The 19,060-nt window shown below is 47.0% G+C and overlaps 1 protein-coding gene across 7 annotated transcripts in view; it reads right to left on the bottom strand.

The window, feature by feature from the left end:
- NFATC1 (nuclear factor of activated T cells 1) overlaps window positions 1–19,060 on the bottom strand; it is a 113,553-nt gene that overhangs the window by 62,095 nt on the left and 32,398 nt on the right. For all 7 annotated transcript variants that reach the window (XM_042806845.1, XM_042806847.1, XM_042806849.1 and 4 more), the window contains exons 4-6: window positions 6,615–6,817; window positions 3,303–3,475; window positions 751–891 (exon numbers count right to left, since the gene is read on the bottom strand). In XM_042806845.1, coding sequence (XP_042662779.1) covers window positions 751–891; window positions 3,303–3,475; window positions 6,615–6,817 — 517 coding nt within the window. The remainder of the gene's footprint in view (window positions 1–750; window positions 892–3,302; window positions 3,476–6,614; window positions 6,818–19,060) is intronic.

The following is a 19,060-nucleotide window of genomic DNA, read 5'->3' as shown; positions in this document are numbered from 1 at the left end:
TTACCTCCAGAGCCTCCCCTGCTCTCCCCGCCAGCCCCTCCCGCGGCCCCGGTGCGGGAACCTCGTGGACATGGAGGGTTAAACGGGCGCAGCATCCAAGCCAGCGCTGGCGGCATGAGGAGAGCCCAAGCCTGTTTAAAGTTCAGGGGGGGTGGGGGGTGGGTTTTCAGCCAGCAGCTGAGGAATCCGTGGCTTGTGCCAGCGCCACGGAAACCCTTTCCAAAACAAGGCTCAAAACTACCCTGAACGATCTCATTTCAGAGCCTGACTTTGACTCACAGCTCCGCTCCCACTGCCTTTTCCTGCGCTCGCGTGTGTTACGCATTGTCACCCTGCGACACATCGCTCCTGCAGACACCTCCTGCTCCGGCCCCAGCTCCCACCCCGTCCTGCTCGCCCTGTTTCAGCCCAGCCCGGGACCCTTCCCCGAGGACCAGTCCCACCACCAATGCATCGCCCGAGCAGCACCGGGTGAGGGTCCTGACCAGTACAGCCATGGTTTGCTACAAAAACAAATGCCAAACGTTGACTTTCAATGTCACTATTGTCTACCTGTAACTACACCTGCTACAGTGTGAAATCTCAGCGTTAGGAACGGCTCAGATCACTTTCACAGCTTTGCCCAGCGACATGGAAAACATATTAGGTGCAGAAGAAAATGTCATTACCTTATTTATGCTTTCATCATTTGGCTGAGATTTTAAAATGAGGGAAGAAAGGCAGACCGGAGTCTAGATTGAAAAGACATACCTGGTGCTTTCTCCACAAAGATGACTTTAGAGTCTTGCAGAAAGTTATGGCCAGTCAGTATCATTTTTTTCCCACCAATAACAGGAAAGCTGTCAGTGCTTTGCTTCTCCACCAGAGGCAGTTCTTGGGCAGATCTCTGAGCTGGAGAGTTATAAAGAAGACAAAACAAACAAACAAAAAAGCAAACACACACACACACACACAAATAAAGAAGTACTGCATTAGTAAGTTACTTAATGTTTACCCTCACAAGATAAGCTGAGTTTGATATAGAAACAAAGAAAGGTCAGAAGGTTTGCAGGAAATGTGGTTGGTTTTCAAGCGCCTTGATCATAAATAACAGGGTTATCCAACACAGCAGTACAGATCCAAAAGGCTCACAAAGAACAAGTGGTTTTAAAACTCAGCTTGATCTGTACTGTATCAAAAAGTATATTTTTATTGAAATTTGTTTATTTTAATAATTTTCTCTTACATTATCTGTAACATATATGCCTTTTACAAGGCACACCTGACAAGAAGACCATACATGTCCAAAATGTGTGTCAGCCATTACAGACTGTACTGTCAGTTCTGCAAGCTGTCTCGCCGCCGCCGCAGCAGCAGCCATGGGCCTCGCGGTCCAGCAGAAGCTCACGGTTTAGAGAGCCCATTTCCACCACAACCTGAGTGCCAAAGCACACGTGGATCCCTGCAAACAGAATCCGGTATTCTCGTGGCACATATTTTATTCCCCCCCAACTGGGACACGAAGCGAGCGTGGCTGTGCTTCAAGGGATGACGTGACATTTTATCCAGATTACATGGTTCCTCCTTGTGTCACATGCACTAAGAGATGCATGAAGTTTTTGGCACCCGCTTATTCCACATTCTGCACTGGAAATAACACTAGCACTTATTTTTTTTCTCCTGTTTTCCGCTCCTTTCAGGAGGCACGTACCACACTTTTGCTCATTACGCAACCCTCAACACTGCAATTCACTGATGCAAATCCAATTGGCTTCATATTTAGTGGCTTCCCGAGCCTGCCGCCTTTGCACAAACCAGCTCAGGATGTGCTCAAACTGTGCCTCATCTTGCTATATAGCAACTGAAAAGCTCTCATACAGGAGTAGGATGAAACTATGACTCCTCACATTTTTTGCTTTGACTGTGAGCCTAGAACTTGCCCTTGAATAAGAAACAAGGGAAATTACTCACCTCATACATATTCTGGACAGAAGACAGGGCTTTATGCCAGTCTACCTGCTATAGGTAAGAAGGCTCTGCTATTCTTCATTAGTAACACAGACTTATCTTAATGTAACTCCCTTCCCAGTGCCAATGCTCATTTGTTTATTTAAATGAATGACAGTGAAGGAGAGAAACTAGCACTGCTGGTCTAACAGCACTGCCCTTTCCTACAACTCCTGCCTCTCCTGCAGACTCGGGCTACCAGAGCAGCAGCGGTGCTACCCTAAGCAAGAGGATGGAGTAGTCACTGCTCTGAAAGTCTGTCACCAGTGCCGCTGCTTTTGCAAGAGGAATGCAGGGATGCTCCTTCCTGCAACCCCTCTATTAACAACCCCTGAAAAAGCACCACGCTTCCGAAAGATCAAACGCCGACACGCTCCAGGACCTGCCAGACACATTGTGTGGGACTCCAGCCTGGCAGCGACACAGGGACAAGCACCGACAGGACCCTCCAGCATGCACGGAGATAGGAATGGTCGAGCCTTCCTCCCCATCCCCTCTTCTCCCCACCCCTAGAGCTCACCCCCCACATACCCGCCGGATGTTGTTACTCCCTACCGTGTCGGCATCAGAAAGAGTCACTTCGTGGAATCCAACAAAACCTTAAAAAACTGTTTCAGTCCATCCAGCCGACCAAATTAGCTAGACTGAAATTCAATTTCTACCGTTTGTACTGGAGTGCTGAAGCTACACAGAGCAAATAGGTTTTGTTTTGCGTGGGGAAGCTGCTGAGGCTTACAGAGCAAGAATGATATGGGTGCCTTTGGAGGGTGCCCCAGTGTATCTGATAAAAAGCAGTGTGTTCAATCAAAGAGACCCCAGTGCGGAAAGCTGGTTTCTGGAGGTTTTTTGAAGCTGCAGGCAGATTCTGCCAGTGTGTCACCTCTAGTATACTGCTAGCTCCTCATCAAAGGGGTTGGGTGTTTTGTTTGCTGGTTTTTGCTTTATGATGGGGAGACAGAGTGTGAAAAGGACACGATAGGTGTCTTCCAAAACTCCTACAGTAGTTACTTGTGTGACAGGGAGTCACCAAAAAATAAAAACACATCGTCACTCCCAGGTCTACTGTTAGCTTAGGTGCACTCTACTTTTGTTTTAAGTGTGTTCTTTCCTATAGAAATCAATGCACAGAGCTATGCATTTTTTTCCTAAGACATGGCTATTTTGTCTTCAGTGTAAACCAGGTGCTTTTGGGAAGCTGACTGAGGCTCACCAACCAGACAGGTAAAGCACAACCAATGTACAGCATGTCGGTGAACGAAGAGTGCGTGTGGGGTGGCCCAATACCCAGCAAGAGAAGGATGTTTGTTGCTACTCACAGCACTCGATGGGGTTGGAGGCTACTTGCAAGGAGAGGGTCCTGCCATTGGCCTGTGGGATGTGAACCCTGAAGACCAGCCGCACGCGCGTGTTCTTCCGACCGATGTCCGTCTCTCCCTTGCGCAGCTCAATGTCAGAGTTTCGGAGCTTTAATATCCCAGCACAGTCAATGCTATCCAAAAGGCAACACAGAGCAATTCAGTTCATTTCAAGCAGGGTTCAGGAAGACCCGTTAGCTTGCAATACCTTCCCTCTCTCCTGTACATCCTTCTTAAAAATCTGAGTCAGACACGACCCAACGACCAGGCTGAACGCAGCAGACTTTGTTAAGCCTAGTACATGCATTCACAAGTAGCCAAGTTGGGGCTATCTGTAGTAACAGATAGTAGCTGCTGTTGAGCACACAAATTTAGGATGTTACTTCATTTCCCAGAGGAAGAAAATCTAAAGATCCTTCCTCCCCAACACATCCTGCAAGGATGGAACGTACAGATTAACCAAAGCCCAAAGAAATGGCGAGATGAGAAAAGTCAAGGGGTGAGACAGTAGCGCACAAGGTGTTACTGACCTAGAATACAAGCTCGCTTATGATTTCACTTGTTATAGCTAATTTGGAGAAAAATCTGACATGATTTTTATCCGAGGGCAAAGTCCTGAAAATGGTTATTAATGAGCACAGCTCTCTCTGAGTTCAATTCTACTGTCAATGTGTTTGTATTTGAGTAAATTGGAAATATTCCCAAGCTGAAGCTCTGCATGAAAAAAACCTAAGCCCATGAGTCCTCCCTCCATGTTAGGGAAAAACGTGCTTTTTGTCAGACAGAACTATCACTACTTCTGACCTCTCTCTCTTTTTTTTTTTTTTTAACTTTGGTTTTCTCCTGGATGAGTTTACAAGTCAGGACTTTTGTCAAAGCAGCTTTCAATAGAGGAAGGTCCCAGAACAAAAGATATATAAACATACACACTCAAAAATCCACTGCAAAAATACCTCTGCTTTGGCCATGACTACAAAGCCTGTATAGCAATTTCTTCTGGGTACTGGTCTCTGGCATGCATTTTATTACATTGAATATGCATAGTTTAATTTTATTTTGCACTCATAGAGTTTAATTCCCCCTCCAGACCTTTGAAGCTCTGTTCTGAAGCAAACTGCAAACAAGAACTATGGCAGCACAGTTTTGATCTGCATTTTTTCTAAAGTATGGATTTCAGAATTACAAAAAGGCCCTTGCTGATACGATCCAAGAAACTAATGAAAGTATTAAAGCTTCTCAACAGCACATATTAGCAGGCGAAGCCATAGGAATTATGAAATATTTGTACCCACGTCAAAATTCTACACAAAGGTATGGAAGATACAGAAGAAACGGTGTGCTTTTCAATATTGTCTCTCTTATAGCAACACTTGTAAAATAAATAAGAAGTACTTCATGACTATTAGTTTAGAGCCAATAAAATTCACAGGAGAAAAAGCATTTAAATTCAAGCTTGTAAAGTCATGGACATTGAAATCTGAAGTCACCAGGAGTAGCTAAATGTGCAAAAGTTTAAACGTGCAGATGAGCTTCAACGTTTCATTGAATCAAGGTCTGAATACACCAAATATGTGTGAGAAAAGTCCTTGGCTCCAAATTTCAACTTGTTGTTAGTGCTACATGAGGTTTTAGACTACTGATGTGTAAGGCTGATATATGCCAAAGCATTGTTTGTGATTCTTGAGAGAGCTCTACTACCATCTGGCACACGTCACAAAAATATTCAGCTTGGCTCCCAAACAGTGTAACTACCTTTATTCTGGGGAGAAAGATGATTGAAACAGTAACAGTGTTCCCAGATGGCCAAAAATGTGATTAAAACTGGATAAATAAAGGACCAAATAAATATCGCGTGGGTGCAAATCGGTGAAATTTTAATAACCTCAATGGGAGTCATGCCAGCTTACAATGACAGCAAATGGGGCCAATAATTTTGCAGGCTTGTCATGACTTTTAACACAATGCACTGACAGAGGTCCTCAGGTCTTGAGTGATCACCCTAAGCCCAGCTGGCAATGCAGCCAAACACATTCTAGCTCTTCTGTTTACATGAGGCACTCCGGGGGCATGTTGTACATGACATTGCAAAACAGCTTCTAATAACCACTACATGAGGAAGGACTTCAGGTGTCTGATACCATTTTCTCACTTCGTTAAGGTTCAGAGAACTGTGTGAATAGCAAGGAGTGAAATTGCAATTTTAGTAAGCTCTCTAGGATTTTCCTGGGATACCTGGTTTGTTGAGGCCAGGATTTCTTGCGTGCTTTCTGTCTACCTACCTCCTTATCTTTCTGTCTCCCTATACATACACACAAAGGTGCGTGCATCTATATATAAATCAGAATACACTCATATCCATACACACACTGAGAGCTGTACATGCACGCAAGCACGCACAAATTCCTCTCAAGGCAGACACCTCAGATAAGGGTTAGGATCATCTGAGCGAGGCGGGAGGCAACTCAGATAAGGGCTAGGATCGTTTGAACGAGGAGAGCAGGGAGGATGCGATTAAATCATGTGGAGGATCTCATGTGTGTCTCATCCACAGTGGGGTATTTGAACCTTTATATAGAATCCTGTTATGAGATTTAACTGCGTGTTAACAGGGCACTTAGTTATCACTCAGACCCCTACTAATTCAGAGATCCTAAGACATCCGTGTCTGCATTTCTGCATAGGGCTAAACTTACCCCGGTTTAACAACTCCAGTCTGTAAACTCTATCACCTTTACTCCTTGGTTCTAGCAGCTCTGCTTCTAAACAAATGCCATGAAAAATGTTGATTTTTATTATGTAACAAGAGTGGTTTTATCTGTCTCAAAAAACCACTAGGGTACTTGGAAATGCTCTCTAAGAGTTTCCTTTGACATCCAAAGATAAATTTTAATAGGCCCTGTTCCTTGTGCTAGTGTGTAGAGGAGCCAGAGGTGTCATATTTAGAAACTAAATGCAGGAGCTGAGGTAGGAGATATTTACAGCTTGGTAACTGAGTACTTATTTTAAATGGCAAATAAGCACATTGGCTGAAACTCTAGAATGAAAGCAATCAGTTGTCATAAATATTTGTGAAGTTCATTTTGTTGTTAAACTGATGAGGGGCAATTTCTCCTGGGAAAGTTGTGAAAACTTACTATTACAGGGAGGACTTTTAAAAAAAAAAAAAAAAAAAAGATAGGAAAACTGGATACAAAAAAAACCCCCGAAACAACACAGCAAGTGAGGCGACTGAGAGGGAACTGCTAGGAGTCAGGTACAGTGCCTGCATCTTACATTGCTCTCATGTTATTCTCTGGAAGAAGTGGAATTTCCAGGACTTTGGTGTTGGAAAGTATTGTTTCGTGGCTGGTGGTGGAAACGGTCTTCCCGGTGATTCGATGAACCTGGTAGAAAGCATGGGGTCGCAGCAGGCGGTCGTCTGCAGTCCCAATGAACAGCTGTAGCGTGAGCGGCTCGCTTTCTAAGTAACCGTGTAGCTGGCAAGAGAACAGAAAACACCCACTGAGCACCATGCACATAAACTGCTAGGAATCAATTAAATTTTTATAAGCAGGAGAGCCTAACTCAAGGAGAGAACTTGTGACAGGTGCTATGTGTTAAGTTCCCTCCTTCCATTTTTCCTGTAACGTAATATTGGTACAATAAAAAGGTGCACTCAGAAAACGTCTCGTTATCGTTAAGGACCCGAGGCACTTTAGATGGGGTGAGCTTTTGAGCACTCCTGCTACATCCACAGAAAATTTTGCATAAATTCTGCTGTGGCATTCAGCAAAAAAACCTTAAACGAAGTCAATGCTCCCTCCCAGTACCGAGGATGGCAAAATCGATGGAGTTTGCAAGTGGGACAGACACAGCTCATCCGTCCCTGAGCTTCCCGGGTCACCCCTTGCGCAGCAGCAGGCTGCTGCTCGTGACACGTCCCCTCATTAACTGATTTTTATGCTGGTAAATACCTCCTGGGACATCATGGAGACAGATCACATATACACACTAGTAGCTCACCACGTGTGTCAAATTCTTGCTATAATCGCACAAAAATCTCATTGAAGCTACCGGGCCTGACTTGAACCTCATCCACGTTACAGTGACCGCTCTGATGACAACAGGAGTTATTTCTGCCCCAGGCTGGGGACGGAGCAGGAGCAGTCTGCCCTCATCCCCACCATCTCCTGAAGAAACTGTTCCAGGTTCATGCGGGCGCGAAGGAGACCACGGGTGGACCTGTCCCCAGAGAGCTCCAACCCCTGCTTAACACTGCCGCCCGACGCTGGGAGATGAGTCTCACAAAAATAGTTATCTTGCAGCAGTTAGCTGTGACGCCGTGTCTCAAGGGAAAGGAGGACGCAGCAACTACAGGCGAGAGGAGCGGGGGCAAGGTGGGCTGTTCCAGGAGACGTGCCATCACGGAGCAAACCCACCCACTTTGTTGGAGGTTTCGCTTCCCCTGCCAATGGTTCAGGCGGGTTTGGGCACGGGTTACCTACCATCACTAAAACTGGTAGATCAAAATCAGACCACTGATCGTAATTTGGTAAGAGGCAACATTTTTAATTTACGGTGCGTGCAAGTTCAAAGCCAAATAAAGCCGAAAGCAAGTGGTGAAACCTGTATCAAATGTTGTTGACATTTGTGTTTTGCTTGCTTTCACTCTCCTTAAATCTTAAAAAGTAATTTGTGGCTTCATAATAACATAAGGCCTATCTCTCCAGGGTATTTTACCATCTGACAGTAGGAATGCTATTAAGGACAACAATCTTGAGTCACTTTTGCTCCTTGAGCACTGCAAAATTCTGGTGAGTGCAAACATGGGCACGAAGCCGTCCCACTGCTATCGAACACGCTGATGGCAACAGGAATGCACAATGGCAGTGCTTCAGGGATGACGGTGACCACTGCACGAGCAAGGAAGGACGTTGTGCCTAGGCACGTCTTCCATCACTAATCGGGCGTAGTGCAGATTCTTCACCCCACGCTTTGGTCAGAAGAGCCAAGAGGAAAACAGAAGCACTTTGATTTGTTTTATTTGGTGGTAGCAGTTTTTACATCCTTACTGAAAGCGCAGGGATGCTGGAAGGACACAGGGACAGGAGGAGGAGGCTCATTTCCAGCACTACAGTATTTTCTCAGCTCTGCATTGCTGAGACACCGCATGAAGGCAGCTCAGAGCCGGGGGGTTGGGATATGATATGGGGGGGGGGGGGGGGGGGGGGGTGAGGGGGGGGGTGGTTTCCATATCAGCGTTGTCAAATTGAAAACATGTTAGCGGTGGTTTGAAAATCTGCGGTACTGGGCAAACGGCGGAGAGAGAAAAGCAGAGCCGAGCTCGCACGCTGCCTTCAGCAGGGTGCCGGCCGCCGCACGTCTCGGTTCGGCCCCCCCACCAACACCCACCTCCCACCACCCTCGATGCCAACGCTCGCGTTCCGCTGAAAAAAAAGAGGGCTCTCCGGCTTTAAAACCGTGCCGTGAGGCACAGCCGGCCACTGCGAGGAAGGCACCGTCCTCCTCCTCCTCCTCCTCCTCCTCGGCGCCCCGGCCCCACCAGCTCGCAGCCCGGGCCGCTCGCCGCTGGCACCGGCACGCCAGCGGGGCCGGCGGGGTGACCTGGATTCGGCCCCAGCTGATCTCACCCCGCCTCGGCATCTCTGGAGCCTCAGCGGCAAAGCCGAGGTGACGGAGGAGACGCGAGGCATCCCAGGGTGTTTTGGATGGAGAGCGGCACGCAGGTTTGCAGGGGGGGAGAAGTAAGACAGTGTGACACACCAGCCAATTAAATTTCTATGCATTACCAGCGGTCACTTCTCCTACTCACCACGGACGGTGCTTTTTATGGAGAGTGTAAAATTAAAACAAACACATATTGAATTACAAGGCTGCTTAAAAGGTAAAAATAGACTAGCGAGTAACTCAAACCTCAATTCAGCAAAAGCAAAATCGCACACTGAGGTACCCATATGTTTTACTGAATCTGGGCGAAGGGGTCAAAAAATGTTGGTCTTGCATTGGGTTCTGCTATTTCAGGCTTTATCTTTAAATCTGAACTTGGCTGCTGCCATATCTCATAACCTACTGCTGAGTCTCAGCTTGTGTTTTTCCCACAGGTTTCCTACCAGGAGGCAACAGAACACCCAATGTCCTCAGCTTTGCGTACCTGCCCTCCCCTGAGAAGTGTTCACATGCTGGAAAATAAATAATAAGATCTCAGATGCATGTTTTGCATTGTTTTCTAAGGTTCATGATCTTTAAACTAAATTTTCAGGGTTTTTTTAAAGGCCCCGTTGTACAGCCATGCTGGGCTTTGCTTTGGATCCGTTACCCACAGTTACTTACTCCCCGACAGCTTCTTCTGCACCTGAAGACAAGTAGTGTCTACAGCACTGAACAAACATGAGTTTTCATGAGCTGGGAAGTGTCAGAAACATCCAGAAAGGCTAAAGTAATCACTACACGGTTGATTTTGCTGTCCTCGAAGCAGGCAAAATCTGCACTCGTGTCACTGTAAGTTTTATGTCGTATTCTGCAGTAGGAGGCATCTGATCTCCGACATGTATTTCTCTCTGAGTTTTACCCATTGCATCACATTATTTACTTTTATATTATGTCACACAATCGCGTATGCCAACAGAAGCAATAAAAGAAAACGATGCAAGGATTAACATTTAAAGCTGCACATACTGTAGGTGACTAATTTTAGACTACGCACCCAGTGCACAATTTCTGTGAGAGACAGCGCTGAGCTTTGGGAGTTTTCGGTGTGCTGCAGGTGTCTGGGGAATGGGCAAGATTTTGCTTACTCTCAGCTGGGCACAGCGAGAATATTCTGCAGCTCCCTCAAAATGTAGGAGAGCGGTATTCCTGTCACATCGTCCAGCGAGACAAGGAGAGGGGCGGTGGCAGTGGAGGCAGAGCTGTGGTACTCGAGGCTGTTAGGTCTGTCAACAGGTAAAGGGAATGTTGAACACGACAGATCTAAAATGGGGTGGGGGAGAAGGGGGACTGAGTATTTTTCTCGGTGAGGAAAGATCTCGCGCGTTCACATCCATGCATATTTTCCAGGCATGCTCTGGAATACTGTACTCAGTGGTACAGCGATTCTGTTTCCTGGTGTGCGACATGGGATGCATGCGTCAGACACCCTATTTTTATCTTTCCTCTGTGTAACACAGTCCGAAGCTCTTCTCTTAATAACTCAGCAGCTGAGTAGGGGGTAGCAAAGGCTGCTCTCCGCTGTGGCATTCACAATAAAGGATGTGCCTTTCCTACCAAGCATGCTTTGCTTGGCGATACGTATATCCAAGTGGAAAGACTTGTACTTTCCCCTGCTGTGGAAGTGTAAGAGGACTTAGCTGCAAATAAGGATCAGGTGCACAACGTTTTGGAATGAGTTTTCCTCCCCAAATAAAGGTGAGGATACAGCAGTCACCCGGTTTAGAACAAAGGAAATACATATATGCAGGCAGGACTGAAGTATGCAGGCAAGACCTCTGTGGCCAGTATTTTTGGTTTTCAAATGAAAGTAGGTCGTATTCTCTTGTTCTGACCAACCACTGACTACTTTGCTCTTTCCCTTTTTGAGCAACACTGTTAAAAATATTTGAACTGGTCTCAAATTACACTTGCATTTACATTGTCTGAAGATGCTAAGATCAAAATCAGACTTAATTGTGGGCTTGTTTTGCACTCCTCTAATTCTATCAAAAGCGATGCAGTCACTGGTAATTAACAGCAGAACAGGACCGATCACAGTTAAGCTCTTTGCCACCTTACATGGTCTTACGCAAGATGCGCAGGGAAAGGCTGCGCCGGCCGGGCGACGGCTCCGCCGCGCCAAGCTTCCCCTGGGATTCCCACACCTCTCCGTCACCGCTTTCCCAACGCCCTCTCCCACCAACACCTCTCGGTTCTCACCAGCAGATTGCCGCTCACCTCGGCGCAGGCTGCCAAAGCAAACCCCAGCCTCTCCCCGGGCGGACGCGCCGTGCACCGGGGCTGAAGGTTTCCGCGCGTCCCGGCGCCGGCGGTGCTGAATGCCGGGCGTCTTCCTCTGGCAGCCAGCAAAACGGGCGGGAAACTGCGCTGCTTCACCCCTGGCAGCCACCACCCGACTGCAAGGTTCTGTCTGACTCGGTCCCGCAGCGACGATAACCTGAGGTTTATCACGGACGCGAGCGTACCCAGCCTGCCTGGGTTCCAACCGTGAGCCTGCTATGTCTCTGTGAAATTTGGCGATCGGAATTAAACAGACTTAAAAAATGATGCGCAGAAGGCAGTGAGGTGCTTTTAACATGAGCATTAGGGGAAAAAAAAAAAAAACCCAAAACAAAACCAAACCTCCCCAAACCTCGCTCTAGTTACTAAATTTTGAAGGAATTTTTGCAAACGGCGTGTCCAATAACTCAAACGCTCTTTCAGCATCGGTGGTTATTCTAGATCCTGTGAGGAAAACTTCTATTATTGAAGCCACAACATCTATTTTAAGAAGTGCGGCTGAAATATTCTGTGTGCTCCCTTCCAAGCGCTTTGTGTTCTTGGCATGCCAAAGCTTCTGCTGAAATGCTCAGAAAGCTACCTGTCATGGCACGGAGCCCTCTGTGCCTGGAGAGGCTCCTGGAGGCCACCGAAAGAACGGTCCCGTTCTGACGGGACACACCAGCCAGGTACACCCTCTGCAGCCACCCACACCGTCAGGAAAAAGGGAGCCACACTACAGAAGAGTTTTTCAGTGTACTGATCAGGAGTTCCAGGAGAAGGCGGTAAAAACCCTGCAGGAGTGCATCCCTCCAGACTCTGACTCTGAAAATATGTTAAATGACCGTAGTGGCTGATTTAGGGCTTAGCCCATCCCAATGCATTCAGGGAAGAGTTCCCACTAATAACAAAGTGGGGCACGACCAGGGGGTTTAGTATTCACCCTCTAAACTAGTCAGCAGCTTGTGCTTGAGGCTCCCCAGGCTACGAGGGGCTGCATCCTTAATGATAATGATGTGCCTCTGCCAAAAAAATCCATAGGTAATATCCATATCAGTGATGCAGCTACAAATGTGTGTGCCAGCTCTTTGTACGTTTGGCACATAATAAAGATAACAAGTTGTCTTGGTTTGGGCTGAAATAGAGTTAATATTCCTTTTCAGGGACTAGATGAGTGCTGTGTTTTGGATTTAGCTTTGGGTTTGGTACGAGAAGAATGCTGATAGCACACTGGTGTTTTCAGCTGCTACCGAGACTCCAAGGACTCTCCGACTCCCCCTGTCCTGCCCGTGCGCAAGGGCACAGGGAGCAGGGAGGGAGCACGGCCAGAGCACCAGACCCAAACTGGCCAGTGAAATATTCCATATCATGGAACGTCGTGCTCACTGTATAGAGGAGGGGTGGTTGGGAAGGAGCTCGCTCTCTCTCTCTCATTTCCAGGATTGCGACTGTGGGATCTTGGTATCTCGGGGTCGCTGGCCGGGAACGGGCTGGGGGTTGGTCAGCGGGTGGGGAGCAATTACGCTGTACATTGCCTGGTTATATATTTCTTTTTGTTTTCCCCCTATCATTGTTATTGTTCTCGTTTTATTGCCATTATTAAACTGTTCTTATCTCAGCCTGTGAGTCTCCCTTCACCCCTCTGATCCCCTTGTGCCCATTCCCAGGTGGGGAGGGGGAAGGGAGGGTGACCAGCTGTGGGGGTTGGCTGCCAACCAGGCCCAAACCACGACACAAGTAAATACACCCATTTATGCCTCTAAAAACAGTAAGAACAATACCTACATTTTCTTATCCAACCATGTAACCCATGGCCATGCTGCTTGTGGCGAGTACTGCAGTGCTTACGCTGAGCAATGCCTTACACATCCATCTGTCCCACCTGCACTTCTAGAACTGCTCAATGAATACGCTGAGTCAGTCTGGTGAGAATCCTTAGTGAGACTAAACACCGAGTCTGGGGAAAGGGGGCTTCTTTCCATTTTTTCCCCATTAACGTAATTCCAATGTTTTCAAACATCGGAATATAATTTCAAAGATTTCAAAAAGGTCAAAAAGGGTAAAATCTATAAAATAGTTACATTTTTAAAGTAATTGCTGCTTGCCTCTTCAAGGCAGAGCTTCAGGAGCTGTACACCAAATAGCTTTAGTGCTAATTTTCTCAAGCGGTAGGTCTTTCTTTTGCTACGGTAACTACACATGATGAATGATAAAATGAAACAAATTGTCACATTTTAAAAATGTACTTAATATGCAGCCTCCGAAAAAAGAACACCAGCGCATGCTTGCTGTCCTGATTTTTTAAAACAAAACTGACGCTCAAACTGTTCCAAACAACAAAGAAAGTGCCCCAGCATTTGGGGTATTGATTTCAGCTGTGAGCACCAAGCATGCATAAAAACAGGGTCATCAATCTGATTTTTCAGAAAAAAATAATTTCCTTTCAGCAGCCACAGAGAAGCACTAGAAGACGCAAGCCGTTACATCATGGGTTTAAACGGAAAGAAGGAAAAGTTGTTCTTGCGGGCAATGACTGACTGCCACGTGAAGCAAAGGCACCAAGGGTGAGGTCGGGAGACCTGGAAAATCCTCTTCACCTATTCCACCCCATTTTGGCACCGAATCTCTTTGCTAGGGGAGGCTTGAGGGAAGTAAAACACAGCCCAGCTGCCCTGAGGCGAGGGATCATGACGGCTCGGTGCCCCGCAGCTCTCTTCCCAGCTTTCTCTCGCCTCAGCGTACCCAGGACAGAGAGAGGCACATCATCCCAACCAGGCATCCTACAGGGGCTGCCAGTTTTCGGAGGAGGTGCCACTCTGATGCTCCTTTACACTCTGTTCTCCGGTGAGAGCGCAAGCCAAAAAAAGAGGAGTGTCTTATTCAAAACAGCAGAGCAGGCAGACTTCATAATAAAAAAAAAAAAAAAAAAAAAACAAAACAAAACAAAACAAAAACACCACCACCAACAACAACAACAACAAAAAAAACCCCAACAAAAAACAAACAAACAAACAAAACAAACAAACAAACAAAAAAAAAAAAAAACAAAAAAAAACCACAGACAAACAAACCAGAAAATAAAACACCTCCTTAGGAGCTGAGGTGACCCTCTGGCTGTGATAGCTTCTCCTGAATTTCATCTGACACAGTTAACCAAAAAAAGTGTATAATTTATGCCCTGTGCAACCTAACCTACATGCCACTTCCCCTTAGTCCTTCACTTACTTCACATAAAAATGTAACAGGAATTCCTATGGTTTTTTGCGCTACTTTCAAGGTTTATTTTTCCTTTCTAAAACTAATTTTCCTTGGATTCGCTCAAACTCTGTTTTAAGATCCAAATGTATTCAGAGATGGTCCACAAATAAAAATAAGATGGCTTGCTCCTGCAAAGGGCTAAGCCTGGGCAGAGGGCGAGAGCTGGACAGGAGAAGGAGTGAATGGAAAACAGCAGGAGTGTGTTTTATGTGGCACTTTCTAGTGCTGCCACTTGGACTTTAATTCAACAGTGCAGCGAAAGAGCAGCTGTTCACATCATGATGAATAAAGATCTATATAAAACTTCCAGCTGCAAATATGGTGTGAGGAATTATTAATCTTAATGTAATAGAGATGCTGTACACTCAGTCACTGGCTCACAAGTAATTTCCGTCTCTATCCAGGCAAAAACAGCCTTCGTGGCTGCTGGCTCTCAGCACAGCCATGAAATCTCCTTGTCTAAACAGCCACAAGATGCTGCTCCCTATTTCTAGGAAGGATTTTCCTCCTCAAAAATACATGTACTTGGAAACCAACCCAAGTCCCACTCCTTCTAAAACTGTTAGACTCACAAGAGGGATGCCCATCAGCAAAGAAGTTAATAAATCTGTCCGGTTTGGGTACCTTATTCACCGGGACACTGGGAAATCCTTACTGCTCTCGTGCCATCTTCTACTGTGAGCCCGAAGGGGTGTCCTTCCCCTAGTCCTTGCTGCCTCCCCACACTCCCCAGTCCCTCTTCCAGGCGACGGGAGGCAGCCAGCCCTCTCCGCACCGCGGCCTCTCAGGGTGCAGCCACGGGCGCTTCCAAAACCTGCTGGCAGGACAGGGCTGGGGAGAGTCGTTCCCTCGGGGGGGGGATGGAGGTTGGCACCCGCGTCAGGCAGTCCACCTGCATGCAGTTTTCCTCCTCGTGAACAGCCCCGCACTTCCCCGAGGCGGGGACGCCGCCAGCCCTGGCGGGAGGACAACCTTTCCCTTGGACAGCCTGTCCTGCGGCACGGCCGCCACGGGTGACCTCCCCGGGGCTCTCCGCCCTAGCCGCCTGCCCCCGTCGGCACTGGGGTGGGACCCCCAGCAGTGCGAGGCGGGAGGGCGGGAGCCTTTCAAACCGCAGCTCGGTAAATGCACGCAGACACCAGGGAGAGGGGCTCTGGAAAAAGGCGGATTAAAAACCAGGTCTTGGGTGGGGGGAAGTTCAACGCAACGGACTGCCCTGCCTGAAACTACCCAACCCCTCCGTCTACTCAGTTTCCATTCAAACATTCGCCCTCAGCATCCCTAACAGCTTTTCCGCTTGGACAGCCATACCCATGGTCCTGTAAGAGTTTTTTTTTAAAAAAAAAAAATTATATTCATGGGAGCACTGCAACAGGAATTTATTACATATTCTTAGGCAGATGCCCTGGGCAAGCTTATACCTGTGAACCTGCCTTTCGTCAGGCGCTGCCGCGCCGCTGCCGGTGGTGGGTGAGCCCGGGCTGGCGCGGCAGCCTGGGGCGCGGCAGGTGCCGTCAGCGCAAGCGGGACGGGCGCGATGCCCTCACCAGGGCCCGTCCCAGACACGGCATCCACCGGCCACCTCTCCCAAACCCAAAACACCCCGCGGCCCCTGAATGCCACAGTATCACTCGGTGGCTCACTAGCTCTGCCCTTAACTGCACGGCTCTGAATTCCCGGCCCTGTAAGCTCGAGGGCAACAGGGTACCCAGCCACCCTCAGGGGTTTATCTGCTTACAGGTCAATGCTTTTGAGGTGCTTTTCCATCACGTCAAGATGGACACTGGCTCACACGGGACAGGGGCAATACAGCTCCAGGCAAAATACCTCTGGGGTTCATAGACACCAGTGAGACGGTATTAGACCAGAAATGGTTGCTTTTCCCCTAAATTTTAACTCCTATCCCAATGAGATTTATTTAAACTGCTACTGAAGACAGAAAGCTGGGGCTATGTTTAAAGGCTTTATCTCTGTAAATATTTGGAGAGCTATAAATACTGAGCCATATTCATAATATGAATATTGGACTTACTGTTCTGTTGCCATGAAAATTACTATAAATACACTTTCAATTCTTAATTTCTCTGATTTGCCAAGAACGCCTTTAAAAAGACAAAAAAATTCTTATGTAAGACATCCTGTGATTTAATTAGCCATCCGAGTCAAAGGCCACAGCACAGAGCAGGGATTTAAAAAGTCAGTGATAAGAGGCAGGCAAAGCACGCAGTGCACTAGCGTGCTACGTAGCTGTATGTCCCAAGTGGGACTTACAATAATCACCCAGACCATGAGTCAAGCCCTGACTGCCTTCTGGTTTTGGGGGAAGAAGGCAGTGGGAAGGGAGGCTGTCTGAAGGTCTGAAATGAACCTCCTTACTTCTTCTGCAAGTTGCACGAATACCGATGGCTTCCAAATTTCACAGTACCTCCGTCCTTTTTTTTTTCTTTTCATGCAGACATGAATTAAAAGAAGGAGAGAATTTCAAGGCATTTTATTAAAGCACAGAGCAGGATGGCTTTGCAGCTGAAGGAGTAGCAAGCTGGGCATAGGGTGATTGAGTTCCCATCTGCAGCTCTGCCAGATAGCTTTTGCTCCATCACAGATACATGACTTGATTAGAGCAGAGAAAATTTCATAACAACTTTTTACATTTTTCCAGCCTGCTCTATGTTTAATCCATTTGTGCTTCAGCCTTCTGATAAAATAAAAGCCAGTAACCATGCCATGTGGCTGGGTAACCCATTCTTCACTATGGAAAATGCAGCGCTTCCCAGCCCTCAGGTTCCAATCCTCGTGCGAATTACACCCACTTTCCTTGGGGAAGAAAGCAGATTAATGCAACCCCTCTTGCTCTTCAGAGTCAGAAAAGTGCTGTCTGCACGTGTATGCTCCTCAGGACAGGTTCGGCTTCCATTGTTTCAACCCATAAAAAGTGTTGTCATCACATGTACATGATTCATTAACGTGCTATTTGTGCCTCCCGTCTCAGAGCAGAAAAAGGCAGTGTTTTCTGCCAGGTCACTACACACTTCTGGTCCTACTCTCCCTCCACAAGCCACCTTTGATCCACCTGGTCCCAGAGCTCCAATTACGCTACAGTTTTATCTGAGAGCATGCCTTCCATGGAAAGCATCTTAATGCAGCAATAAAAATAGGTCAGGTATATCTTATAGCTCGGCTTCAAGGTTTTGACCTCCAAGACAGTCCAATTAAACTGTGAAAAACCCAAAGAGATTGGATTCCACACTGTGAGTTGTTTGAGAGCGACGGTGATGCCATTTACCAAAAAAAAGTAACGGATGCCACAGACCAGACCCTCTGACCGACAAACATTACCATGAGTAGCTCTGCCCAACAGGCCACATGGGCTAAAATGAACTGAAAGGTTTGTGATCTCCAACAGCAAGTGAATAAAATAAGCATGAAAGACTCTTAGGTAAACTTTCTCAACATATATGGACTATTTTTAATCAATCATTCTAAATATTGTCACGTTGAGTAACATTATTTAGCAACAGCTGTTGCACTGGAATTTCATCCAAATACTGACGAGCTAATACCACAACCCAGTTGAAAGCTTGTAAGGCGGCCAAATAAAATGTTGCAAATATTAATGGCAGAACTCGCCAATAAAAGTTTTACAGAGTAGCTTATCTGCTGCTGCAAATGGATGACACCTTGCTGCAGTCGGCGTAGCGGGATGTCTGTGTACGACTGGGATGTGAGGAGGATGCTGAGGGGTAACACTTTCTCCTTTGAAGGGAGGTAGGATGAGTGCTGGTGACCAGGACCTGTGTTTTTACACCCAAACCAAGAGAGCATCTATATCAACCTGCTGACATCAAACATGAGGCTTCAAACATGGGTCACGTCCCGAGCCAGAGATAGGCACACCGATTAAAAGGCACTGCTCCTCCCCATCATACTCAAGCCTTACGTGGGTATCTAACCTAAGAAGTAAACCTCAGTCCTGGCAAACTGGTAAGATCTTAAAGCCTGCTGGGCCCAGTTACACATAATTACACACAACACATCAAGTCAAAAAGAAACGGAGAAAAGCCAGCTGAGTCATGCTACCTGACTTTTAACACATACAGGCTGGACAACAACAGGGTCTAGTCACCTTGGCTGCCGTCACAGCCAGCAAAATGAGACACACATTCTGAAGGTGTGACTTACCTAAACTGCTTCAGATGTTCACATCAGAATAAAATTAAAAGCTCCCTAAACTCTATACTGACAAGCTTTCCTGTGATTACAGAGAGAAACTAAGGCAATTAGCTCAGTTGCAGACATCTACGGTTAGCCAAACAAACCCAAAATGTAGATTTGCCCCTGTAACCAGTCCAGGCCACAGTTCAAAGCATGAGTGTCCCACAAACCCAAGTCGAAGTCAGCTCCACCATAGCTTAACTTCAGCGCTTCGCCTTCTTCCCGCCCTGGTTTTGGGGGCCTGCTGTACCCTGGACCTACAGAGTCAGTCCTGACACAGA

This window comes from Tyto alba, unplaced genomic scaffold (assembly GCF_018691265.1).
Source record: "Tyto alba isolate M040663 unplaced genomic scaffold, T.alba_DEE_v4.0 Super-Scaffold_48, whole genome shotgun sequence".
In the NCBI taxonomy this organism is placed as follows: Eukaryota; Metazoa; Chordata; class Aves; order Strigiformes; family Tytonidae; genus Tyto; species Tyto alba.
Note: the sequence above shows the minus strand (reverse complement) of the source record. Positions and strands in the feature narration are given on the sequence as shown.